At 32.3% G+C, this 26,330-nt stretch overlaps 4 protein-coding genes across 5 annotated transcripts; 1 reads left to right on the top strand and 3 right to left on the bottom strand.

Moving 5' to 3' along the window:
- Positions 1–3,840: 3,840 nt before the first annotated feature.
- Positions 3,841–5,259, bottom strand: LOC149907812 (methyltransferase-like 26). The gene is made up of 2 exons (XM_090103407.1): positions 4,830–5,259; positions 3,841–4,758 (listed from the first exon to the last, which is right to left on the bottom strand). Exons 1-2 carry the CDS (start codon positions 4,874–4,876, stop codon positions 4,119–4,121), a joined length of 687 nt encoding a protein of 228 aa, XP_089959533.1. The 5' UTR covers positions 4,877–5,259; the 3' UTR covers positions 3,841–4,118.
- A 1,039-nt stretch (positions 5,260–6,298) lies between these two features.
- LOC149907811 (GPI ethanolamine phosphate transferase 1-like) lies at positions 6,299–12,849 on the bottom strand. Of its 2 annotated transcripts, none has more exons than XM_090102917.1 (12): positions 12,381–12,849; positions 11,854–12,312; positions 11,627–11,757; positions 11,270–11,475; positions 10,671–11,172; positions 9,224–9,399; positions 8,919–9,106; positions 8,581–8,804; positions 8,114–8,307; positions 7,933–8,037; positions 7,517–7,708; positions 6,299–6,573 (listed from the first exon to the last, which is right to left on the bottom strand). In XM_090102917.1, exons 1-12 carry the CDS (start codon positions 12,575–12,577, stop codon positions 6,328–6,330), a joined length of 2,820 nt encoding a protein of 939 aa, XP_089959043.1. In that variant the 5' UTR covers positions 12,578–12,849; the 3' UTR covers positions 6,299–6,327. The 2 variants fall into 2 exon arrangements, with proteins under 2 accessions (XP_089959043.1, XP_089959044.1); XM_090102918.1 differs by lacking the exon at positions 11,627–11,757 and having other exon boundaries at positions 11,854–11,893; positions 12,174–12,312.
- Positions 12,850–15,034: 2,185 nt separating this feature from the next.
- LOC149907810 (uncharacterized) lies at positions 15,035–15,864 on the bottom strand. The gene is made up of 2 exons (XM_090102552.1): positions 15,554–15,864; positions 15,035–15,344 (listed from the first exon to the last, which is right to left on the bottom strand). Exons 1-2 carry the CDS (start codon positions 15,862–15,864, stop codon positions 15,035–15,037), a joined length of 621 nt encoding a protein of 206 aa, XP_089958678.1.
- A 528-nt stretch (positions 15,865–16,392) lies between these two features.
- On the top strand, positions 16,393–26,269 carry LOC149907809 (ras GTPase-activating-like protein IQGAP1). Its single transcript, XM_090102915.1, has 14 exons — positions 16,393–16,780; positions 16,917–17,173; positions 17,522–17,599; positions 17,714–17,858; positions 18,652–19,731; positions 19,810–20,642; positions 20,784–21,640; positions 21,799–22,024; positions 22,972–23,136; positions 23,288–23,467; positions 23,739–23,879; positions 25,137–25,287; positions 25,363–25,756; positions 25,835–26,269. The coding sequence occupies exons 1-14, from the start codon at positions 16,735–16,737 to the stop codon at positions 26,187–26,189; spliced, it is 4,908 nt and encodes a 1,635-aa protein (XP_089959041.1). The 5' UTR covers positions 16,393–16,734; the 3' UTR covers positions 26,190–26,269.
- The last annotated feature ends 61 nt before the right edge of the window (positions 26,270–26,330 follow it).

The raw sequence follows: 26,330 nt of genomic DNA, 5'->3' as shown, positions 1-26,330 counted from the left end.
TTTCAGGCTTATTTTTCCGATTCATTTTAGACCCGACTTTTAACCGACAGGCATCTATGAAACCAACACAGTTGGGGAATCCATATCTACTGTTTACTTTAATTCTAGTGACATGTTGTTCTTCCAGAGATGGCCAATTTATAAAATGATATCTTTGTTCTGATAGTAGTGTGGCAATTTCATGAAAAATATAACTGACAGTGGATTTGTGTAAACTAAATAATTTAGCAACATCATTAAATGAAGAATCACTTGTTAGTAACCAAAGGAAAATATGGACTTTTTTATCCAATGAAATAATTGATGTCCCTGGTTTTATGTAATCTTTAAGGTGATTTATTAGAGCCTGAAAAAAATAAAAAGAAAATATAAATATAATTCTAAGATTTAATTGAAACCAAAAAACATTCAATATTTAAAATTCTATTTAACCCATTGAGCCCCGAACGGCCCGATCGGGCCACGACACAATAGATTTTCTATTGTGACTGTGATTCCGGGGCCTGAGTTATTACAAAGTATTATTTTATTATAAAGTTTACCTGAACTGTGGACTTTTTCATCATAAATTTAGCAGCATAGTCTTCATCGGTATAATTAATAAGAACGTTTTCATAAAATTTATTATCCTCATACGTGTTTTGAGTATCCCTGAACAATTTATGGTAATTATGCCGTTTCACTTCATTGGCACTTTCTTTTTTAACGATATCATTAATACATGTTATATTATCATGGTTTTCCTTAATAACATTAGCAGCAGCAATGATAACTCTATTCATAGATGATACATTATCTTCTAAAAAAAGTTCCATAATAAACTCTTTATCAAAAGCCATCATTAATTTGTCTTTATTTATTTTGAGAAATAACTTCGCTATAATTATAGCTTATTGATTTTTCTTAAAAAAATACATTTTGTAGTTTGTACACAGTGGTAAATCTGTAATTTTGTAATACAGTGCCACAAACTTATCTGACCCGGTGGCAAAAACTGGAACTACGTGCCGCCATTTTGAAATGTCACATTTTCACAGACTTTTCATACGGAATATTTTTTGCTCAGAGGAATAAACCTATAGAGTTCTTATATTGAGACAGAACAAAATACATATTTTCTAATCTACTTACTCTTAGTCAATAACAGCATAAGTCAGATTGAGATAGCGATAGAGTATCTGCACTGTCTTCAAACGTAGCGCGCCGGCAGTCAGTTTGTTTTCCAACCAGCTGGTGGGCTCAGTGCGTCAAGTGTTTTTAACGAAATATTTAGAAAATATAAAGTGTATAGTGTTTCTTTTTATTTGTCAGTGTGCTAAAATGACTATTGTATGTTTAGCTACCGGCTATTACTAGTCGAATGGGAGTTTTGGATGAAAACAATGAAAAAATATCTTTCCATCGGTAAGTGATTTTCAGCAAATTGATAAATATTTATGTTCTAACCCTATTTGAAGGTTTTATCAAGCGCTTTTTTATAAGTTTATGTTGTAACTGTAACATTTACCCACTTTATGGGGTTGTGGAATACAAAAGAATTAAATAATTTTTAAAAAATGTCACAATATTATCACGTTTGGCATTTTGTTTACCACCGTAGTGTTGTAACACATCTAGCGTATATTATCGATTTATGACAAAAAATCTATTTCATATTAACGTTGATTTATTTATTTTGTTTCTTATATCAGATTTATATGTAGTTGTTGTAGCAAATAATAGATGTAAATTTTCTACAGCAGAAAAATAAAAAATACCACGTGGTTGTTTTATTTGACTTATCTGTTTAGTTTGTTGTTTCTCTTTTAGATTATTAATAAATTCATTTTGTTTTAGATTTCCAGAGCTAAATAAAAAATGGGTATAAAACATGAGACGTGTAGATTGGACGCCGTCGAAATTTGCTAGATTGTGTTCACTGCATTTCGAGCCTGCGTGTTATCAAGATGGATACTCTAGAAGAATTGTGCAATCTTACGCTTACGTTTTTTTTGTTCCTTTAGACAATAAATACATTTGTGTGTGAGTGAATTTTTATTTGGAAATTTTTTTACACATTTACTTTAAATGTGTAACTATGTGAAAATTAAACGGTTGATTAAATGACAGTTCTCATAGATGAGAAACTACTATTTAAATACATACTTAATATACATGCGTTTTCAAAGAAAAACCCGCATAGTTCCCATTCCTGTGGAATTTACGGGATCGAAAGTAATTTTTCCAAATTTCATTGTAATCGGTTTAGTAGTATTCGCGTGAAAGAGTAACAAACATCCATCCTCACAAACTTTCGCTTTATTAGTAGGATATAAGGAAAATGTTTTCTTTAAGACTGTCCTTTTATGAACTTGTTAAAATTCATGCTGACTGTGCCTTTCTCCTCACTCCTTTAACTTTATTGATCTTTATTTTAAATTAGTTACATTTCAAGTTTAAAATTTATTTTAAAATATATACTAGCTTTCCGCCCGCGTTTTTAAAGAAAATCCCGCACAGTTCCCGTTCACGTGGGATTTCCGGTATAAAACCTATCCTATGTGTGTATGTACAAAATTTCATTGTAATCGGTTCAGCAGTGAAAGAGAAAGTTATCCATTCTCGCATAATTTCGCATTTATTATATTCGTAGGATTAAACAAATAATGTATTCAACTGGAATTTATGATTAATTTTGTTTTTTTTTTTTTTTATTATTTATTATTTCACGAAACCGTAAATGCAAAATGCATTCACGATTTTATCGATTGAAGCACATCCCATCACTATCACCTTCTATCTATCTAAATACGTACCTATAGTAAAAATGGTGCCATGACTATGTTGAAACGTAGCTTGTAGTCTATAGCTATCTCATTCTTTCATACGACGTTTTCTTTAGATAGAGAGAAACAAATATATGTAAATTGTATACGCTCGATACAAGTACTCTATAGGTTTATTGCTCTGAGATTTTTTGTTTATATAAAAGAAAGCGACATCAGTGACACTGTCACCGGGTCAGATAAGTTTGTGGCACTATACGAGTAATAGCCGTCCAAAGTGACGCTGTCACCTGTCACTGTCATTGTCAATATAAAGTTCATTGATACTAGTCTTTTGGTTGAAATAAAATAGATTATGCTGTAATAGGTTACCTGATTACATAAACGAAATGTACCTGGTTTTACATCTGTATTCTGTGTAAAAGAGATTCTCCATATTCAAATATTCTCCATATTCTCCAAATTCAAAGTGCCAGAGCCAGTGCTGCACCGGAAAGAAGTGTGATACTGACACAAATCACTGCATAATAAATAAAAGCATCAGCCATTAGAAGCTTGACTTGTACTGTGCTGTAAATAATATTAGTGATTCTACACAAATAGCCTTTTGATGATCCATAGGTACACAAAACAGACCGTGCTTTACTTTTCTGGATAAATCACTTTATAACATTAAATTTATCTCTACTTCTCTACTTATATAATAAATGCGAAAGTAACTCTGTCTGTTACGTTATCTCGCTTAAACCTCTCAACCTATTTTGATGAAATTTGGCACAGACAATCTTTAGACCCTGAAAAAGAACATAGGCTACCTTTTATTGCGAAGACACCACGCGGGCGCAACCGCGGGCGGAAGCTAGTGTGATATAATTTATCAAAAACAAAATCACTGTTGTGTAGTTTTATCAAGAACATTCCTGTAAACACACACTTATTTACAAGACCTTGTTAAAGTTGCAACATTGTATTACTATTTACAAGGTCTTGCAGATAAGTGTGTTTTACATAATATATCCAAATTAACAATATAAAATATTTAAATGATAAGGAATTTTAGGAAATAAAATTGTACACAAGCTTATTTACATATTTAATTAAAATATAAGTAGGTTACAAAGCAAATCTGAACCCACAGAAAATGCAATAAATTGTATAAAAATGAAAATATGCAAAAGCACCATTATTTTTTTTTTAACATTGCAATATACATGTAATGCTAAGATTTTAAAATGTTTATCACAACACTGATATAATACATAATAGCTCTACTTCTTATTTCAGTGTATTGTAAATACATATTTCTATTTGGTTAAATATGTAATTTAATTTCTAATTTATGCAATTTTATCACTAATCCTTTTTCCAAATCAGTGTATAATTATTTGAAGGCATCTCTACAGTGTCTATAAGTGATAAATTATTATCTTCTCCCAACTTGATAAGATCACTTATATCTCTCAATCCCCATGATGGATTTCTAGCCTTAAGAGATGCATTAAAATCAATGTTACTTTGTGGTGTTATGACACCATCTTTACTGTAAGGTCCATAAGTTATCATCAGAGCTTCAGATTTTAAATATGAGCCTGCATTTTGAAATAATCCAATTGTACATTCATATGGGCTGATATGAATCAAATTAGCACTGTACATATAATCAATTGTACTCTCTTCAAAACCATAGTTTGAAAACTTGTTCCGCACATCTAATAATATAGGTTGCAATATATTTTTTGTATGGCAGTGATTAGCATAATAGGAAATACTTCCAAATAAATTCATATCAATGTCACTTGGTTGGAATTTGACACCTGGAAAATTGGGAGCAAAGTGAGCTACATGCTGGCCAGACCCTGATGCTATTTCCAGAAACAATGGGCTTTCATCTTCAATTTGATCAACATCACATAGAATAAATCTTTTCAGAACTTGTAATATTGGTTCTTTATTTCGGGAAGCAGCTGGATATATAAGTTTTTCTCCATTATACCTGTGCAAACATAAATAACAAAGTTTAAAAAAGTTTATATTATGTACATATATTAAGTTTCATGCACTTACCCATCATTTTGTTGAATGCTTGATGCAAAATCTCTGCTTTTGGACATTGGTCTTGAAGCTGCCCAAAACAAGGGCCTTAAAAATTGTTTCAGTAAAATTTTTGTTGTGGTAAATTAAGAATATTAATACTTAATAATGTATCTTATTGAGTTCGGCAAGTCTGTTGCTAAATACAGTTAAAATAATTGAGCTTTAGTATAACTTCTTGAGGTAAATATAATATCTTTGAACGCTTAAAAATTAAACCGTAAACACAACCGCTGTACTCTGGGTATTATAATAGTGAAAATAAATCTATATTTTAAGAAAAGTGATGGACTAAATATTTTATTCTTGTTCGTAAATATATAGCCTAGAAATATAATTATAAAATAGAAAACTTCTACTTCTACTTCTAGCCGCTAGCCTTTTCAGGATTCAGGGTAACCGGTTGACATTTGACATTGACAGTCGACAGATCAGAGGACAGAGACTCAACCGAGGACTCAAGTTTCAAGTGTCAGTAACTATTCGGAGGAGGATAGAAAGGCTTTTAGAAATCAAATCACAAAATTTATAACACTGTTTAACATATAAAAGACAAATTCTATAATGATAAATAATAAGTGGTGTATATTTATATTATGAATACTTTTTACTAAAACTTAGGTAGTTTCCAAAAGGCCTTGGACAATGGTCACAACTGAAAGTTAGATCCAGAGGCCACATCTTCATAATCTGAGATTGTACCTTTTCCCTTAATAAGTTAATAATTATTGTGTTATATACAATAATTACTGTACCTAAGTATATGATGTATATTATAACTATAGCAGTATATTATAACTATACAATGCTTCAGCAATATTTCTATTCATTTATTCACTTGTAAGTTGTAAGATAAAATCGGTCAAGTGCGAGTCAGACAAGCGGAGAAGTTAAATGTTCCTTATCCTTAATTATTATTTGTAATTATAACGGCAAAAGAAATTCAACTCTAAAAATTTCAAATAACTATTACGGTTCGTGAGATACAACCTACAGACGGACAGACATACAGATAGGCGATAGCGAAGTCTTTTATAGTAATAAGTCCCGTTTTCTCTTGTGTAGGTACGGAACCTCAAAATTGATAATATCCTGACTTAGAATTTTTTGCGTCTAGTACCTACTTAAACCAAAAGTGTAATTTCCTAATCGATATTTTATGAAAAATTGGTTGTTTCATGTTTGTTAAGTAGGTTTACGATCGAGATGTTTACGTGATAACGTTTTATTGGTGGCAGCGCTCGAGATGAGACGGGAGATCGGTCCGTCTCTCTCTCGTTATACCTGCGATCGCGCTCGTGAGGTTTTGGTGTGACACAAGTTTCTGAACATGTCACCCGACTAAAACGATTTTAAAGACGTTATCACGTCTCTCTCATAGTAACTCAATGGGTTCGAAGTACTTTTTTTTTAACAATAATAGGTCGTAAATAAATACAAAATTCGATTTTTTGTGTTAATATGTAATATTCTATACATATTTCTTTCTATTCTTAAATAATTTAATAAACAGGACAGCCGCATCAACATCAGTTAATATTTTAGCTAATTGATTAATAAGGACAATTATTAATGTAAGAATTTGTACTATAACATATTGTGATATTGATGTTCCTATCTCCAGCCAGCTGCCAGTATTTGTAACATGGTATAACAATTGCAAACCCATAATATTTGAATATATGAGAACTATGACGTGAACATATCCCATTGGAGCCTGAAACAACAACAAAAGGCATAAGTTTAATCATTTAATAATTATTAGGTAATTAAAAAAATATTAAATCCCACCGCAGGATTAGTGCGTTCATAGTTTTTTTGATGAAACCAAAATTTTATGTAGGTATATTTATAATTAGGAGAATGTATATCGACTAGATTTCCAGTCGAAATTTAGCCGCAAGCAATTTTAATTAATATTCATCATCTTTAACAGCCAGCAACCCTCATTTGCGGCTGGATTTAATAAGGCAACCATATATGATAATGAAAAGAAAAAAAATAGCTTTAATTTGATATATTATGATTAATTAATGTGCGTTATGAACGTGTAACGTATAAATGGATTGAAATTATACCTTTTTGCACAAGGCTGCCAAGGGGTTGCAGCCAGATGAAAAACGGCAACCGTGGTTTTTTAGTATCTTTATGTAATTTGCCGTGATTAAAACTATAAATAACAAGTGAACGGAATTTTTTTCCAAAAAACCGATTAAGTAGAAAAAATTTAATTAAACATGCTTGCGGCCAAATTTTGACTGGCAACCTAGTCGATATATATATTCTCCTAATTATAAAAATACATAAAATTTTGGTTTCATCAAAAAAACTATGAACACAATAATCTTGCGGTGGGATCTAGTACTATCTTTACTTCTTCTGCTATTAGTTGGAAACAATTTTGGTAGAAGAATTATTATCTTTAGAGTAGTTTTTGAGTTTATCCATTACAAACATACGAACAGACGAAAATTTTTGTTGACGAAAATGTATCAATAAAAATCATTAAAATAGAATTCTCACCGCTTTATGCAGAAAATAAGTACCTAACTTAAGAATTCTATGAAATAATAGTCTACTGAATTGTAGCCGGAGCGAGCAATAAGTAAGTAAAAATATAATAATCATGAGAACTTATCAAAGATAAGTGAACTACTGACCTTTGTTAAGTTTTGGATAGCTCGGAAACAACAGGCAACACTCAGTTGTGTTGACAGAGTTTTCATGATTATCAAAGCCATAATAAGAAATGGCTTATATGAGGTCGTAAAGCACAGGACCCATCGCACTTCATAAGAATTTAATGAGTCGATATTGCCAGTCCCAAAGTATGATAGTACGATGTATAAAATCTGTTTTACGATAAGGAAATACATAACAAACAGAACAAGTATATTTACAGCAATATAATTTGGTTAAAAATAGAAATGTGGGTGAATTCTTTATATATTGGTTAATCCGAAAATGTTACAAGGTTTCAGAATTCGATTGCTATCAACGAATATGACAAATGGTGTGTGCCTAATTTTTCTTTTTTTATTTTCATTCTGCACTTTACAGTAGATTAAAAGGATACAAAAAAGAAAGCTCTTCTAAAGTCATGGCTGCTTATACTCCTTTCGAAAGATGTAATATGCTTTTCCATCGTCTGATCTTCCGAATTAAAATAGTAATCAGTGACCTGCATAATCAAAAATTAAATAAATTTTAATTTATCCCAATTTCATGTTCAAGTAACAATAATAATAATTAAATACCTCTTTGCTGCCTATGTCAAGAAGTTTAAATTCGATGTACATCCAACATGTGATATTAAATATCAACGCAACAATAAAAAGCCCCTCATGTGCGACAGATAATAATAAATAAAAAATTATTGTTGAAGAGTTAATGCCGAGAATACGGTTATTAAGTCTCTTGCTATACAAAAGTGGCAACACTGGTAAAAGAGCTGAAAAAGGGTTACAAAAAAATTAGTATTTATAAAAACTCATTGCAAAAGCAATTGGTGTTCGTTAATTTAAAAGTTTAATTACAATGGAAATATTATAACTGATTGATACTGTCTACCTCATCGTAAATAAGTGTATGTGAAAAACAAGAATTCCTTTTTGAAAATTTTATTGTACATACTTTAAATAAATATGAACTGAAAGATTTTTAATATATTTTCGTAATGCTATTCGTCTGTAGATAGGAAAATTTTTCTTAATTAGGTACTAACCAGTAATTAACCAACAAACAGTTTGCAAAGCTTGTGAAATTGGAGCACCACCATCAAATTTCTTCGACTGCACAAATATAATTTGTAATGTAATTGTAAGAATCACCATTTGCACCACGCAAAGAATCACATCTCTCAAGTTATTTTTATCTTCACAGTTAGGGCTCAATATAAACCATACACAATATATCATAACAAGGAGCCATATAAAGCCACCAAGATATCTAAAACAAATAAAAGATCAATGTTAATCATTTAAATAACTGGTACAAATTTAAAATTATTATATATCATGTTATTCAATATTAAACATAAGAAAATTTTATTAATCCACTTACACTAATTCAATAAAAACATCCTTTCCAATAACAGGGGAGATTGAAAAAATACTTAATATCAAGCAACCCACTGGCCATGAGAGAAACAGTAAAGTGTTAACATTTCGTTTTGCTGATGAAAACATAGGCCACAAACTCATGCCAAGCAATGGTATACTGAGCATCCACCTATATGTGAATGAATATCCCTAGAAATAAACAGTTATGATCCATGCATTAATTTAACAATAGTCAATAACCATTTATAAAAATTAAAAACAAACATTTCATAAAATAATAAGTTGCATCTAAAATACATTACTCACAATAGCCATTGAACCGAATGTGTAACACAAAACTTCAACAGCCAATAAGGTGAAGCCCCGTCTATGGAATAACATCTTCAAAGTCAGTATCCAAAGCTTCACTGGTGACAAAGCATATAACCAGAGCACTATTGGCAGTAAGAAGTAAATATAATACTGAGGTGGCAAATTTTGTGCTGAAAATAAAATAATTAACATAATATTAGATTCTAAATATAAATTAACAAAGAATAGAAAAAATTCGATCACGAGGCGGGACTCGAACCCGCATCCTTTCGCGCCATTCCGGGGCGGATGCCTGACCAACTCAGCCACTCGTGACCCGCCAGAGCAATCGAATTAATTCTATTCTTTCAGTTTTATGTGTCTGAAGGGACACACCGCGCGCCATCTATTGAGATGATTAACAACCATTTCAACCAATATGAAGCACTTTTCAGTGAATACAATATTGTAACGATGGAACACGACCTTTTTTGTTGAATTTATATTTTTGGTTTTATGGCATCCGCCCCGGAATGGCGCGAAAGGATGCGGGTTCGAGTCCCGCCTCGTGATCGAATTTTTTCTATTCTTTGTTAATTTATATTTAAAAAGCATTTGAATGCCATAAAACTTTACTATACTGATAGATCGCTTAATGCCTTACGTGTCATGTACAATAATGCGTTTAGAATGCTGTTGGGACTGCCTCGCTACTGCAGTGCGTCTGGAATGTTCGCTAATGCGCATACGGACGATTTCTGGGCGATAATACGCAAAAAAACAGCGTCTACATTTGATAGAGTGCGGCGCAGTCGCAACAGTCTCTTGATGGTAATTTCGGAGAGATATATGTCATCTTTCATGGGACACTTTGTGCGTAAACTTGTCCATTCAAAGCGACAGGTTTACGCATAGGGTGCCCCGTCAACTGATGATAGTACTTGAATATTGTACCTACTAACATTAGCTTTTAAGTCACGTACTAACATTAATGGATCCCTGTCATCTAATTGTTTAAATAAAATAAAAAATAAATAATTTATATTTAAAAAGCATTTGAATGCCATAAAACCAAAAATATAAATTCAACAAAAAAGGTCGTGTTCCATCGTTACAATATTGTATTCCCTGAAAAGTGCTTCATATTGGTTGAAATGGTTGTTAATCATCTCAATAGATGGCGCGCAGTGTGTCCCTTCAGACACATAAAACTGAAAGAATAGAATAAATTCGATTGCTCTGGCGGGTCACGAGTGGCTGAGTTGGTCAGGCATCCGCCCCGGAATGGCGCGAAAGGATGCGGGTTCGAGTCCCACCTCGTGATCGAATTTTTTCTATTCTTTGTTAATTTATAATTAAAAAGCATTTGAATGCCATAAAACCAAAAATATAAATTCAATATTAGAATCTGTCAATAAACCAAGAGAATGTAAACTAATACATATATATGATTACAACTTACCATAAATTAAATAACCATAGAGTATACCCAAAAATGTTGATGTGAACAAAATAATTTTATCAGCCTTTTTGTATAAATTACTTTTGGTTTGATATTTTTTGTTGGACACATCAATTTGTGATATCATGGATTGTTCCATCAGTGTGCGTAATAAATAAGCTATCCATCCCAAAAAGGAGATGGTAATTGTTGCTAAAAGTGGATTCTGGTAGTAATTATGATAATAAACAAGACCAGCTAGACTCAAATCCATAATCTCTTCACTAAACATAATCAATTTGTCATAATCAGCATGCTCCAACAACATTTCTGTGAACCTTATCAATTCTTTCACCTTCTTACCATCTAAGGGTTCATATGGTTTATATAAAATAGATATGGCATTAGCCTCAACGTCAAGCCTCTTTGTATTGTATTGTGCAAGCAGCTGTCTACTATTACTGTATAATGCTTTTGCTTTATTTGCCAATGAAGAATCAAGTAGATTTAATTTCAATTGACCCTAAAAGAACAGAAAGTATGTAAAGAGTTGATTCATATTATCTCTTCATTTTCTTACAAGTATAGAAAATTGATAGAAAAATTAAAACATTCCTTACAACAGAATTTACAGGTACAGGAATGGAGAGGAATGATGCCATCAGAGGTGTTAAGTCTGCTTGATTTAAATCAAATCTATGTTCCTGAAACATGAAATTTGTTTCAACATCAATATGTTTTTCTTCGTCTTGAATTAGTTGCACACCAGCTCCCCAAAGAACATATGGAGTTCTTGTTTCATGCTCATATCCAGTGCCATGTGAACCTGGAAATTAAAATTATTCTATTCACTATGAAGATTACAGTATTCTCAGCCAACGATGAACCTGATCTTATATGATCTAACAACACAAAATTATACAAATATTTTATGAAAATAAGTATATACTTTTAATTAATAAAAAGAATTTATATACCCCAATCAGTCATTCCATGATCTGCTGTCATAAGAAATGTTGTTTTTCCATCATCATTATAGAAACTCCTTATAAGGTACTCCATTTCTTTAATACCATCATCAACATTTTTTAGTGTAGTTAAAAAATTCCTAGAAATTTTAGAAAAGTATATAGTCCCAGTCCCTCAAAATACTTGAATATATTTTTATTTTTCTGTAGTATTAAAAAAATAGTAAATCACTTACGGTGTTTTAGGTTTGTGAGTATGACCAGATGTATCAGTCCCTAACAAATGCAAAAAGAATATTATTTTATTACTCTGTAATTTTTTCTTTAAGTTATTGTCATGTTTTGCTTTTTGTAAGAATTCCTTCACATCATCAAATACCCATTTATCTAGTAATGTAGTATTTTTATCTGAGCTAAACGATTGATCATAAGGGTCAAATTTCTTTACAAAAATATGGTCTTCTAATTTCTTGTCTTTGGTAAATATATCCACAATATCATATGCACCCCAGCACCATGTAAAGGAACTTTGATTAAATAAAGAGTCAAAATCTACAGGGTTCTCTTTCCATCCTTTGGCGACAGCTGATGGGTCTTCATAGAAACCAGCGATAATCGCAACATGTCCTGGACGAGTTTCTGTGGGTACCCGTGTGTTGGAAATACCCCAACGTCCGTATGAGTTACCTATTGATCTAAAAATAGTAAATACTATATAGTACATTCACATATAATTTATTAAAATCAATGATGTTACACTCACCTTAAGTATGGCATAGTAGTATAATTTAAAAATGATTCAGCTCTAAGACCATCTACTACAAAAAGAACAAGCCTATCAGAAAGTGGCTCGTGTCTCGATTGATAAGGAGGAACATTTTTTACAATGGGTGACTTAAAATATATGTCAAATATTGAGAACAAAAATACAATGTGAATGAAAATGCCAATAAAAAACATATTGAAAAAATTTCTTCCTAATTTATTTATCTATTCGGAAAAGTATTACCAAACATTTCAACCCTCAGTTTCAACCACTTTCAACCCAATGTTTACAAAGGGATGGTTTATTTAAAATATAATATAGAAGAAAACATAAAATACATTCAATAGAACAAATTGAACAAATTTGATGAAACTTAATTGTTATTTAGTCATAAAATTTCCGGTTAAATTAATTTTTATTAAAAGTATTTAGAATCAACTGCAGTAAAATCCATAAAATTGTTTTGTGATGAACTGATGATAGATGACAGTTGACATTTGATGACATTGACACCACATTGACACAATACACAATAGTGCGGTTTTGACCGTATCAAGTATAATGGTACATTTACACCTTTACACATTATTTTTAACCATTCGCCTCGAAATATAATATTCGTCTTCTTATTCGAAAACTCTCATCTAAGACGCGAATCTCAAAGCGAATAGTTTACATAATATGCATCTTTTATATACAGCTTGCTATTCGCACGAATTACGGCCCTGCCTTCATACTAAACTGCTGAATACGCCGTTCGTACGGGAATAAAATGTGGGCGCGGTTTCCCTTATGGTGGCAGTACACATGGGCCCAACGTGTTGGGCCAACGGGTTGGGCCAACGTGTAGAGAGCTACTTGGCGGTATGTTGGCTTCATTAGCCTAGTTGGCGCCAATATTGGCAGGCCAACCGAATGTTGTCGGTTTTTTGTGCACACATCAAAGGATCTTGGCGCGCTCCACAAACAGCGTTCACACGTTGGTGTCTTGTTCAGTTTGTTGTTACTCGTCAGCGGAGACAGTATCGTTGCGCGTCAATGAAATTTACGTTTAACCATGTTCCAATATCGATGGAGGCCCGAGGCGCCGATGTGGACAAGCAATGAGGTTTTACAATTCGTAGAATTGTATCGACATGAAGGAATAATTTGGAATCCACGGCATGAACTACACAAAAATAAAAACCAATCTCAATAAATCAGATGTTTTATTTTCTATTTATTATATTATTCTAGATGTTTTTCTTATCTCACTTTCATACAATGCGATAAAAAAAAATATATATATTTATAAAATGAGTAAAATAGTATTAAAAAGTTACTTGTTCTTAAAAATTAAATAACAATATACAATGAGCATGGTTTTGATCAAATTGTGCTTTATTACATAAATAATACATATTATTATCATTTAATATAATAATATTATATAATCTTTAAAGTTTCGTTTTATAGGTAACTAGCGGTCCGCCTCGGCTTCGCCCGTGGTACATAATATTTACGTTTTCTCTACATAAAAACCATCCTCGTACTTCAAGGAATATAATAAAAAAAGAATTATCGAAATCGGTTCAGCCGTTCTCGAGTTATGCGCTTACCAACACATTTTGCGATTCATTTTTATATATAAGAAGATTAAAATTAAATTAAGTGTAAAATGTACACATTTTAAACATTTGAAAAAATCTAAACATAATAATGTTTTATTTATACAGAAATAAAAAAGGACAATAGAGATTGGAAAATAATATCATCGCAGACGGCAGAGTACATTCATTGTTATTGATGCACATGTACGTAATAATTAAACGCACTGTATAAATAAATTGCCGCGGCTGCAAGAACTTCTACGGACTACGTCCATCCTTGAAGCGCCAATGCAGAATGATCAGTACGCCAATGTGTGAACAGGAATCTTGATATCCTTCATTTTTTCCCAACACGTTGGCCCAACGCCTTGGCCCCATGTGTACTGCCGCTATTACCTATGTCTAATTTTTTCCAATAAAAATGATTCCCACAGAGCAAGTAATATCTTAAAGATGATTCCTTAACTCCGGTGACATAAGCGTAGAGTTTAATTTTAATTAAAATATTATAGTTTCGTAAATATGTTTTTTTGGGGTATCCGGCTGTGGGGTTCGTAATTTACGTGTATAGAGAAAGCTTTGATCAATATTAAAGAGGAAAAACCTTCAAGTAATGTTTTTATATCTGTGGGAAAAACAAATGCCTGAGATGTAGTATGTGACTACTGTGGCTTGAATTGCAAGCGAGAGCGTGGAACGAGCGACAAACAAGCACAATCGGACGTTGTCACCAAAGAGGATATAATCACTACCTACGTGTTGTCACGTTCAACTATCGTCAGTAAACCGACTTTACAGACAACCAATTTTTTTTTTCTTAAGTTGTACGTATTTCCATAGAAATTCAAAGAACTTAGAATATCCAACGCTACTATTGATATTCTCCCGGAAGTTAGCTGAATAGAATAAGTATTATACAGTATAATATCACGGTTAAAATCCGCTAAAAAGTCTCATTCAAATTTTATGCCTATTTTGGGTTATTTTCCCCTTCCTCTAAAGCTCCCTCACAAAAAGATTATAGTAGTAGATAGTATAAAATAGTATTAGCAATGACTTTCGTCAAAACGCTAGGAAAAAAATGTACAAAAAGTAATCATCCATTGGAGCTTTATTATTGATAGAGATAGAGACATTATCAGATTTCAAATAATCGCTGTAGTTGTCCGAGATTGTTCCAGCAGCAAGTAAATTATATAACTCTTTCTCTTGACAACATTTTACGCTTTTGAAAACTAAGTCAACGGGCACCCTTTCCTCTACAAATTCTTCAGGTACTAATCCTAAAGTAGTATAAAGCCTGCGAACTTGACCTGCGCTTAACCATCCTCGTTGGCATGGATCAAAGCTTTTAATTACCGCCTCTAAGTGCCTGCAAATAAAAAAACAATTTTAAGATCTTCGGATATAAAAATATTTGATTTGATTGAAATGGATCACAGTTATTGATACCACTTCATGACAATTCTGAACCGATAGGCAGACTGTTAAAACATCTTGTCTAATTGTATATTTATTGTACCTACTATCTTTGAAGTGATAAAGCCTTAGACTACAACAGCTGTATGATAAAGTATTTACCTTGATTCAAACAGAACTGGCGCCGCTCCATGTCCTGCCCGAAAGAGCATGCAATCATCAATCAACTTTTCAAGAAAAGCAATTGGTTTAGGTGGGGCCTGAGATATTAACTTGGTGAGAAGAAAACGAATAAGTTCTGGAATTCGACGCTCTCGGAGATATGTTTCGGTTCTTACTACCGTGTTTAGAACCTGTTCTTTACGAAATGAAATTTTTACTTCTTCGTCAGAAATTGCAGGTTCCAGAAAACATTTACAAATTGGATTGAAAGGAGATTCTTTTCTAAATGTATCACTACTCTCTTCTTCCATACTCTAATAATTACGCGTTGTTCTTTTTAATAAAAAATGCAACCTTACAAAATTGCAACGGTCAAAGAGCATATAATTTAATAATTAAAGATAATGAACTATACAGGAAGATAGAAGGCAAAATGACTTCCGTTGTTTTTTTTTTAATTTTAGGTTGTTTTTTCCAGATATGAAGTATGAACCTTCATACAGATTAGCGCCGTAGCGTAGGTCATGTCGAAATATTTGCTATCTTCATTAACTTAGAAATATAATATGTATATTGTATTACTGAATAGAATATAGAATAAATATATATAATAGAATAAATAGAATATAGAATAGAATATATGAAAGACGTGTGGCACTCGGGGACTGCCGAGGTAAAGCTATTGCAAATTTTCAATTTGCATGCTAATTGCTATGCCTTCACGCCACACCTCCGCGCCCGTTGGAGTGGGGAGCGTGAGGTTTTTCGTTACGCAATTTCTGGATTCGGTCCCCGCGCTCAAGGCCCGCCATAGAAGCTATGCAATAGCTTAATAATATGTACTTTTAAAAGTATTTAATTTCTAAATGAATTATGTTCTCATAAAATCAAACAAGTACGTATTGAAAAGGTATTGAACACAGTATTGAACACGTATTGAATATCCATTTCTTGATCCATTTGTCCAAAATACAGATATAGCAATAAACTTTTACCACCAAGAGTCATCCTGTCACCAGTGAAGGCATAATTTGTCTTATCTGTGGATTTGTAACCGCTCTGGAAATACAAATATTTTTATTGCATTGCTCTAAGTTTTAACAATTTTTAATTTAATGTTTTTTATAAAAGCGAATGTGCGAGTTTGGTGTGCCTTATGTCGATATAATAAATTATAAGTCATGGGGAAGGATAAAAATGAGACACTTATTGGAAAAATCGACGATGGTAAGTTTACAAAGAAATGTAATTTCTGTTTATTAAATTCATATTATTGCATTATTTAACGGATAAACGTACGAGGTAGAATGTAAATTAAAGTGAGATATTCGAAAGTGTATATTAAATATATTTTAAACTTTAGAAGGCGACACAGATGTTCGTAAAACAGCACAGGAAATGGATGTTATTCGACAAAGAACTATTGCTTACGAGTACCTTTGTCGCCTGGAAGAGGCCAAAACATGGATGGAAGCCTGTTTAAAAGAGTCCTTACCTACAGCTGTTGAATTTGAAGAATGTTTAAGGAATGGCGTTTACCTGGCTAAGCTGGGCCATTTCATTGCACCTGACTTACTTCCTTGGAACAAAATATACGACATTGATCAACGGCGATACAAGGTACCTTACTTTATTGTACACTATATTTAATATCATTTTAAAGTAAAAAATAAGTTAGTATCGTCATTAAAATTTTGCATTACAAACCAATATAATATTATCTGTTGTTTGCCTTGTTGGTAGTGGTTTGATTCATTCCTCTTTTCAAATGGCAGAATGCTTGTCATGTTTTCCGTACAACAAATAAATTAACAATACGGTCACACTAGCTCATATTTAATGCTAATTTTATCAAATATTCTCACTATTTGGAAAAAATCTTGAAACCTTGAGGACAAGGTCTAATCTATGCAAAATAAGTAAATATGTTAAATTTGTGTTTGGAATATGTTTTTTTGTATATTTCAGGTTATGGGACTACAGTTTAAACATACTGATAATATAAATAAATTTTTACAAGTATTGCAGAAAACTGAATTACCTACGGTAATTATAACTATGTTTTTTTCTGTTATTCTATACATAATAAGTATCTATTATTGAAATAAAATAATGTTGTCTATTATTAATGAAATAAAGGTATTATATTTTTTTTATCAGACCTTTCAACCAGAAACAACAGATATATACGACAATAAGAATATGCCAAGAGTAATTTACTGCATCCATGCATTAAGTTCTCATTTATTTAAACTAGGCAAAGCACCAATAATTCATGATGTTTTTGGTAAAGCTGTTTTTACAGGTGAGAATGATATATTCTTTAATATTGCACGCCTCATAAGCGAAGCGTTGAGGTGGGTACTACTGTCACTTCGCGCAAAACATCTGATTTTTCAAACTTAAAATGTCTTTATGTATCATACATTGCACTTGTAAGATAATACATACACACACATATTAAGAAAAAACACTATTTTTAACGTTCATGATATTTTTGATGTCATTTTTGTTATTTAAACTAGTTAAAAAACAGTTTAAAAAAGTTCTGTCTTGGACGTCCGTGTGTCTGTATGTGCGGATCCTTTTTCTTGTTAACACGATAGCGACCGAAATACTTTACTAATCGAGTCTTTTTTTTTCTCTTACGCTTGAGTATGCTCAGGAATAGAACCCTTTCATTTTTCAGGGTCTGATTCGATGTGGTTTAATTGTTATTAAATAAACAAAAATAATAATTAATAAATATTTATTAAAAAAAAATTATGAGGCGTGCACTTTTGGATTTTCCAAATTATTTTTTTATATTATTTATTTTCATAGTATATTAAGATGTGTTATTCCCCAACTCTCAGAGAACACAATATGGTCCTTTGCTTGATCACTCTTGTCACCTAGAAAGTTGTGGTCCCTTGCACTATGAGGCTTTAAATATTGCACATAATTGCTACCTACCTGTTGATGTTGGTTACTGTACTCAAAACGAAATCATTTTAATTTCTTATTATATATTTCACTAGGCCCCATTTCCATATTGGACTTTATATTTAAAATTTACATTCTACTTAAATATTATAATGTTAATTTCCCATTTTTAGATGAACAACTAGATTCTGTTTCAAAGGACTTGCAAAAATGTAAGCATCCTTTACCAATGTTTCAAAAGATCAGTGGCATCCTGTCCAGCAATAGCATTGATGACAATACAAGTACCCACAAAGCATTACAAGAACTCAATGATTTATTAGATACAGAAAAACCAATAACAGCAGCTTTATTGAACCCTCAGCTTAAGGTGAAATATGTCCAGAATCGGTTGATAGATACATATAAGGATATTTTGAAAAATGCAAAGTATGAAAAAATACAAGTGGCCCATAATCATTCTCTCAATGACAGTTATGTCCCTGATGATTATGATGAAATGTTGACATTGGTGGAAATTCAAGGACACATAACTTCTACAAACTATAAGTTCTTGTGGAAATCTCTGTGTTCAGCTTGTCACAGAAATGATGTTAATAGTTTACATAAAATATTCAATGAAGAATGGGTTAAATTAAAAGACTACAACCCAAATAACCTTGATTTTTACTGTGATGTGGTCCAAGAATTGACAGAAAATAGTAAAGATGTTGATGTAGAGAGCATCACAAATTGGCATAAAATATTTCAAAGCATCATTTATGATGGTAATAACAAATCTCTTGAACATGTTGGCCATAAATCAGCCATATCTGATGTCAACAGGGCATTAGATGAAGGCAGCCCTGATGATTTATATGTAGCTTTAACAAATCCAAAATTGGGACTTAAGTTTAAAATCAACAAGTTTGCTATGCCATTATTACATGAAGAGATGAGATTGGAAAAATGTGAATTGGATAAAAATCTTAATGAAAGTGAGATAGCTGCATCTGTGTCCTATTTGACTTCAATAGCTTCTATCTCTGAAGCAGTTGAAAGAGGGGATGAAGTGGCAGTCTGGAATGCCCTTAACTCTAAGCAGATACATTTAGAAATGTTACGTCCGCATTGCCGCCGCCGATATTTTTCTGCTTTAGTTTCTGCTCTTGAATTTAAATTTAAAGAACAATGTGAATGCCCTTTGTTAACATTGGAGGATGTAAGAGACACAATTGAAATGGTTAACATGAAAGATGACAATAATGATGAGTGTATGTATTTATTCATATGAAATTTTAATTGTACTGTTACTTGTATTAACTAAGTAATGAGTCACTTTTTGTTTTCAGTGATAGAAGTAGTTGATTGCATAAACAAAGCAGTTGCAGAAGAGAATGTCAACACTTTAATAGCATTATTAAAGAGCCCTTGTCTCAAAATTCCACTAACACTACATAAAGAAGAATATCATCTGTATATGAGAACATTGAAGAAAAGGCTGTTAAACAAAGAATCTCAAAATCTTTGGCTGGATGATATTCTTCAAGCTATTAATGATGTTAACATTGAATCATTGAAAGTCAAAGAATTGACTGATGCAATTGTTGAATTGAATTTGGCTGTAATTAAGAATGATCTAAATACATTTTGGAAAATGTTGATGTGCCCACTTCTCTCTGATTCAAGTTCAGTTGATAGTTCCTGTAAAGAGGTGTATTTTCAAATGTTTTGTAAGGCCATCAAGAAAAAAGGACATTACATTTGCCCTTGGATAGTGTGCCATACAGAAGCTGGTAATACTGTCTATATAGATGTGGAATCTTACACATACAGTTGGACGACACCAAAAGATTTTGTACCTCACGCACGCTACTTGACTAAGAAAGATATTAAAGCTATTATAGAAAAAACAAATAAACACCACATCAATTCATATAAACAGATGCATTTTGAGAAAACATTGATTAAGTTTCAAGCACATTGCAAAGGCTATTTAATGAGACAAAAAGTTGAAAGATACAATTATTTTAAAGATAATATAGAATCCATAATAAGAATACAATCATGGTGGAGACAGATTTTGATTCAAAGAAAATATGGAACTTTGATTAAAATGAAAGCTATTGAAGCTAAATTGAAGCAAGAAAGAAAATTAAACCCCTTAGCTTGGTACAAAGTACAGGTAAATTTATAATATGCAGTCTAATTCTCTTTAAAATATCTCTTGTGAATTTCAATCATTTAACTATTTCATATGTATCTTTATACTTTTAGTTTTTTGAATTAAATGTAATGTGTAATAATTATTTTATATTTTGTACAGGAACAAAAAATAGTCAAAATACAGGCTCTTTGGCGAGGCCGACGTGCTCGGGAAGCATTCACTTCGTTGTTCCACTCTCCCAACCCACCATTACGAGTTGTCAAGAAATTCATACATATGCTTGACTTTACCACTGACGATTATGATAGGGAAATCGAACTGCAGACATTAAAATCTGAAGTTGTCCAGTCAATTCGGAAAAATCAGGAACTATCAAAGCAAATTGACGATATGGACTTAAAAATTGGTCTTCTTGTACAAAATCGTATTGCTTTACAAGAAGTCGCTGCTCACGGCTTGAAACTTAACAATTTAGTCAAACATAATTCTATGAATAAGTTGACTGTTAACAAAGATGCAAAGGGGTCCCTTGCAACTATCGCAACTGCGGTTAAGGGTCTAAAATCTCTCACTAAAGAAAGCAAAAGGCTTTTAGACGGCTACCAACATCTATTCTATGAATTGCAAACAAATCCAACATATTTATCTAAACTATTGTTTTGTATACCACAAAATAAAACGAATTCTTTTCTACAAAATGTCGTTCTGAGTCTTTATAATTTTGGCGCATATACCAGAGACGAATATTTGTTATTAAAACTCTTTAGATTTACTTTAGAGGAGGAAATTAGTTGTAAGGTCACGAAACCTTTCGATATTATAGCATCTACACCTTTAGTCCTTAAAATGGCAGTCAGTTTGTCGAGACAATTATCTGGTTTAAATAGCCTTCAAACCATAATAGGACCTCTAGTGGAAAAAATAATACAGGATAGAGAATTGAACATTGAAACAGGTCCAGTAGAAATTTATAAAGCTTGGAGAAATGAGACTGAAATGAAAACAGGCCAAATTTCGTAAGTTTTATTAAGAAAATTAGTACTATATTATTTGGTCTTCTTGTGTATAGAAACTTTATTAAATAAAAAGAAAAAATCCTCACACGTTTAAATAACTGCGTAGCGCATAACTAAGGAATGATTATTAATATGATAAAATACTTTTCTATTCACAGAAAACTGCCATATTCCGTGACCCAAGAAGAAGCCCTCAATTATCCTGAAGTTAAAACTCGTTTAGAAAAGGCACTGACTCAATTAAAAGCTGTAGTAACTATGTTCTTGGACAAAATAACATCATCCACTGATTTATTGCCTTTCTGTATTACATACATGGCAAGAGTTTTACACAGATCATTGACATCGAAATTTCCTCATACACCCGAAAAAGATGTTCTAAAGGTGTGTTTAGTTTTTCTCTGCTAGAAGATTATTTAAAATTTGATTTATTTTTTCATATGTTTTGAGAAAGTTATTGCAGAAGTGTTTGCTTTTATTGCGTCACGTGTAGCGCGGTATCCTTTAAAGTGTATTGCAATTTGAAAATGAATTCCTTGCTTTTCTGAGGGAGGGAAAAAGAACTTATAGAAACTGATAACATCCTGTTACAATTCTAAGGCTATGATAAAAATATACAATCAAATCTGCTAGTTTCAACTTGTTGATCTTCACTTCTTATTCAACTCAAGTACAGTGCAAAATGTCTTATTACCAGAGATGTAACGGAGCTTCGATTCCGGTTCCGTTAAGTCGGAACTTCCGATTATTATTACACTTTCGGTTCCGACTTCGGTTCCGATACTTTTGTATCGGATGTTAATCGGAGGTCGAACGAAACAAAGCGGGCGGCGCGCGACGGCCTGTACCGAACAGGTTCATACATGTCGCGCGGGGAATCCCCCGACCCCCACTACGTGCACTCTATCATCAATTATTTTTTCACTTGTTAGTTGTTACAAAGCATCAAAGCTTTTGTTCATAAAGTACAATACATTACTTTTGGAGTCCATTTTGATTTAATTTGCTTTAGCTATTGTTCATTTATTGTAATGTCACCAAATGTAACACGCTATTTTGGGTTTTAATTTTAATTAAACTTTAAATTCATTAATTTTATCTTTTGTTCATTTGGAATTATGCCAATTTTTTTTTCACAGTTGTTTTTTATTTTATAATAAAAAATAAAAATGAAAAGAATTGACTATAAATCATGTTTTATTTGTCTTTAAACAAACTGACCCTGCCTCCGATTTCGATTCCGATTCCGATAAACCAAATTTGAAAACTCCGATTCCGATTTCGGTTCCGATAAAACTACCTCCGTTACATCCCTGCTTATTACTTTTCAGGTGATTGGAAATCTGGTTTACTATCAATTCTTCAATGCTGCGATAGTGGCCCCTGATGCATTCCATATAATCAACATGCCGAATGGCAGTTGCCTAACTACCGACCAACGAAAGAATCTTGCTTCTATTGCTAAAATTTTACATTTCTCTGCGGCGAAAAAAGGGGTGAGTTGTTAAAATATCTGATCCGCTTGATATTTTTTCTGATTACTTCTGGAATAAATTACGTAACATATCCGTAAAATAACGTTTTTTTTTTTGTTGTTGTGTAAATAAAAAGGCTAAACATTAAAATTTTATTACATCATTTATTTAGTTTGGTGAGGAGTCAAGTCACCTCCGCTGTCTGAATCCTTTCATAGTGGAGTGTCATGAGAAAATGAAAGAGTTGTTCAGACGATGTTGTCGCGGCCCAACATTGGAAGAATATTTCGCGGTCGATGAATATACGGAAGCCACTTTACTTCATCATCCACACATCTACATAACTATTCAAGTAAGTTATATTATACCAACCTGGACTAGACAAACGTAGTCCTGTCTTCGTGCGAACTGTAAAATGCGTAAATTTTAAATAGAGATAAGTTTTCTTAATGTTTTTAAGTTATCAATAAGTGGATGGACTGACTGTCCCTCAAAAATGAGAAATCAGAAAAATAAAGCTGATAATCTAAACTGCTAGTTATTTTTGAAACTGCAAAATCAATAGCAAATGCAGGTATAAGTCAAAGGTAAAATTGAATTTTCTTAATACTTTGTTCTTTCAGGAAATAGTAGACACCCATGCGCTTCTAATAGAATACCAAGACGTGATTGCGCCCGACGCGGACGACCGGCTCAACGACTTGCTCGACGAGCTCGGGGATGTGCCCAGCGTGGCGCAACTTGCTTCCAGAGATGTTACGATGGTGAGTTTTTAAGGATTAATAATTATACTTTGATTTCCTTCTTGTGTATATAATATATTATTATGTTTTGATAAATCAATGATTTAGCTAAAGTTCGACATTTGAAAGTATTTTCGAGATACCCTCGATAAAAAAATGTAATATGCGTATGTAAAAAAAAACTTGCGAATATTTTTTCCACAATAGCAACAATTATGTTATTAAATGTTTGTCAAATATAACGTGTTTATTTTTCGTGTCTTATAATAACGATTTTAAAAATTAATTCTTTTAAGTTACTTAATTCTTGTCACATAAGATATTATAATAAAAAAAAATGATATTGTCCAGGTAAATAACGAATGTTCTGGCTACCGCAAATTCTTTGCTTGGTTTAAATATTATAAGATTAGCTTTCTCCAAACATTATTTTATTATGGACGATAAAGTGCGAATGCAAAATTCTATAACACAAATGTTATTCGAAGTTATACCTGTTTTAGTATATGAAACAACCGCGTAAATAGAAATATGTAATACTAGCGGCCCGCTCCGGCTTCGCACGGGTATAAAATAGACAGCCGGGCGGCCGGCCGGTACCGCCGCAAACGCTACGTCCCGCAATTTTTAAATCTGTAATATCTTCGAAAATATTCACTTAAATCATACGGTGTAAAGGGCCATATAGATCTATATTAAATGAACAATGTATTCAAGGTATTTAATTGGTTAAGGATTAATGCTGTATTGGTTAAAATCGCTTCGAAAATTAGCCATTATTTGTCGTAAAAAGTAAATGACAAAAAAAAGTTATTGTGGGTTATCCATAAGAGATAGACATATACCATCGCGGACTTTTCTGTAGACCTTTTCAATGTGTATAATACTTAGTATATTATTTTGATAAAACTCGTATGGTTTAGCCTGCGTTTGCAATGTAAGCGGAAAAAATTTAATTTTTGACGACATCACATTAGAAACCTAAAAATAAAAGTACTTCTCCTTTTTTTATTTAATAGATGTTATTATACATATAAACCTTCCTCTTGAATCACTCTATCTATTAAATAAAAATTATCTATTAAAACAAGTTTTTGTAGGTAATGTAAGTCAAGCCAATATTATTTTCTAATGCAAGTACATACATACACGTATTCGTGAGCAAGGGTGGGTCAGTGGTTAGTACCTCGGTATTCAATCAACAAGGCGAAAATTCTAAAGCCTATGAGCATGCTGCATGTTGCACGTTGTTATATTCATTATTATTATGCGTTACAGCAAGTGGGTGATTGCGAAGAAAATGCCCGATTGGAAGTGTGTTTGGCTCTTGTAAATAAATTCCAAGCGCCTTCTGACGATATGACCGATTTGAACAAACTTTTTATTAAAACTAAAGAGTTGTGCGTCGCTATTATTCCCTTTTTAAACGGTAAGATTATATTTGATCTAATTTTTAATGAAACGTTAAATGTATGTTATTTTAACAATTAAATTGATATTATAGGTGAACATTTACTAGAAGCAATATGTATTGGCACTACGAAAGAACAACAAGAAAAATACAGTGAAAAAGTACAAAGGCGGATATATTCTGGCCAAGCGAGACCCGACGAAGCGATGTCATTGCGTGAACATATCGCAAAATTACGACGTAATTTGCAAATGTTAGAAGACGAAGGCTATGTGACGAGAGAAGATGGATACCAAGCCTTAATCACATCCATAGCTTTGGATTTGTGTAACAAAGGGAAGTACAGACAAGCGCAAAGGCGCGCGTTAGCAACGTTGACGCGAACTAAACAGAGTCTCTTGGAGAAGACAAAATATTTTGAAGAGAAGTGTAAATCATATGATCAGTATATTAAATCGTGTCTTGCTAACCTTCATGCTGGAAAAAGGTAAGTGATCTCATAGTGTATGTTTATAAAAATAAGTACTATAATTTTTATTATGATTAACTCTATTATTATTTTCAGGAGCGTTCATGCGTGCTTGCGTAGGTCCGGTAAGGATGTTCAAAAATTGAAATCAAAATTAACAGTAAAGTACTCTGGTGCTAAATTGTTGGAAAGGGGAATTCTGTTAGAGATAGATGGACTTTCAACATCACAGTTCAAAAATGTTCAATTTGAAATTACTCCAACAGATCATAATGGTGTTTTTACAATAAAAGGAAAGTTTATGGGAGTAGAGATGGAATCTGTTGATGTTGACATACAAGATCTTTTGCAAAAGCAGTATGAGGGCTGTGCGATAATGGATATGTTTGGCAAAGCTAAAATAAATGTCAATTTATTAATTTTCTTATTGAATAGCAAATTTTATAAATAATGTTATCATTAAAGCTTTGACGAATGGATAAGCTCAAATGTGTTGAGATCTGGGCAAGACCATCTCACTATAAACGGCATATTGGACAGGAAAGTTGTTAAGTATGGCGGAAAGTCTAGTATACACTAGATCTATCTAACA

This window comes from Colias eurytheme, chromosome 6, assembly GCF_061535395.1.
Source record: "Colias eurytheme isolate Ceu_HAF_F1 chromosome 6, ilColEury1 Martin Lab GWU primary, whole genome shotgun sequence".
NCBI lineage: Eukaryota > Metazoa > Arthropoda > Insecta > Lepidoptera > Pieridae > Colias > Colias eurytheme.
Note: the sequence above shows the minus strand (reverse complement) of the source record. Positions and strands in the feature narration are given on the sequence as shown.

Coding starts and splice junctions, on each gene's coding strand:
- LOC149907811 (XM_090102917.1), bottom strand. CDS start 12,577: ATGTTTTTTATTGGCATTTTCATTCACATTGTATTTTTGTTCTCAATA. Junction 11,758..11,853: donor ACTCACAAACCTAAAACACC/GTAAGTGATTTA, acceptor TAAAATTTCTAG/GAATTTTTTAACTACACTAA. Junction 9,400..10,670: donor CTATGGTTATTTAATTTATG/GTAAGTTGTAAT, acceptor TTTTATTTTCAG/CACAAAATTTGCCACCTCAG.
- LOC149907812 (XM_090103407.1), bottom strand. CDS start 4,876: ATGTCCAAAAGCAGAGATTTTGCATCAAGCATTCAACAAAATGATGG. Junction 4,759..4,829: donor AGCATTCAACAAAATGATGG/GTAAGTGCATGA, acceptor ATGTTTGCACAG/GTATAATGGAGAAAAACTTA.
- LOC149907810 (XM_090102552.1), bottom strand. CDS start 15,864: ATGGAAGAAGAGAGTAGTGATACATTTAGAAAAGAATCTCCTTTCAAT. Junction 15,345..15,553: donor CCAGTTCTGTTTGAATCAAG/GTAAATACTTTA, acceptor TTTTATTTGCAG/GCACTTAGAGGCGGTAATTA.
- LOC149907809 (XM_090102915.1), top strand. CDS start 16,735: ATGGGGAAGGATAAAAATGAGACACTTATTGGAAAAATCGACGATG. Junction 19,732..19,809: donor AGATGACAATAATGATGAGT/GTATGTATTTAT, acceptor TTTTGTTTTCAG/TGATAGAAGTAGTTGATTGC. Junction 23,880..25,136: donor CTTCCAGAGATGTTACGATG/GTGAGTTTTTAA, acceptor TATGCGTTACAG/CAAGTGGGTGATTGCGAAGA.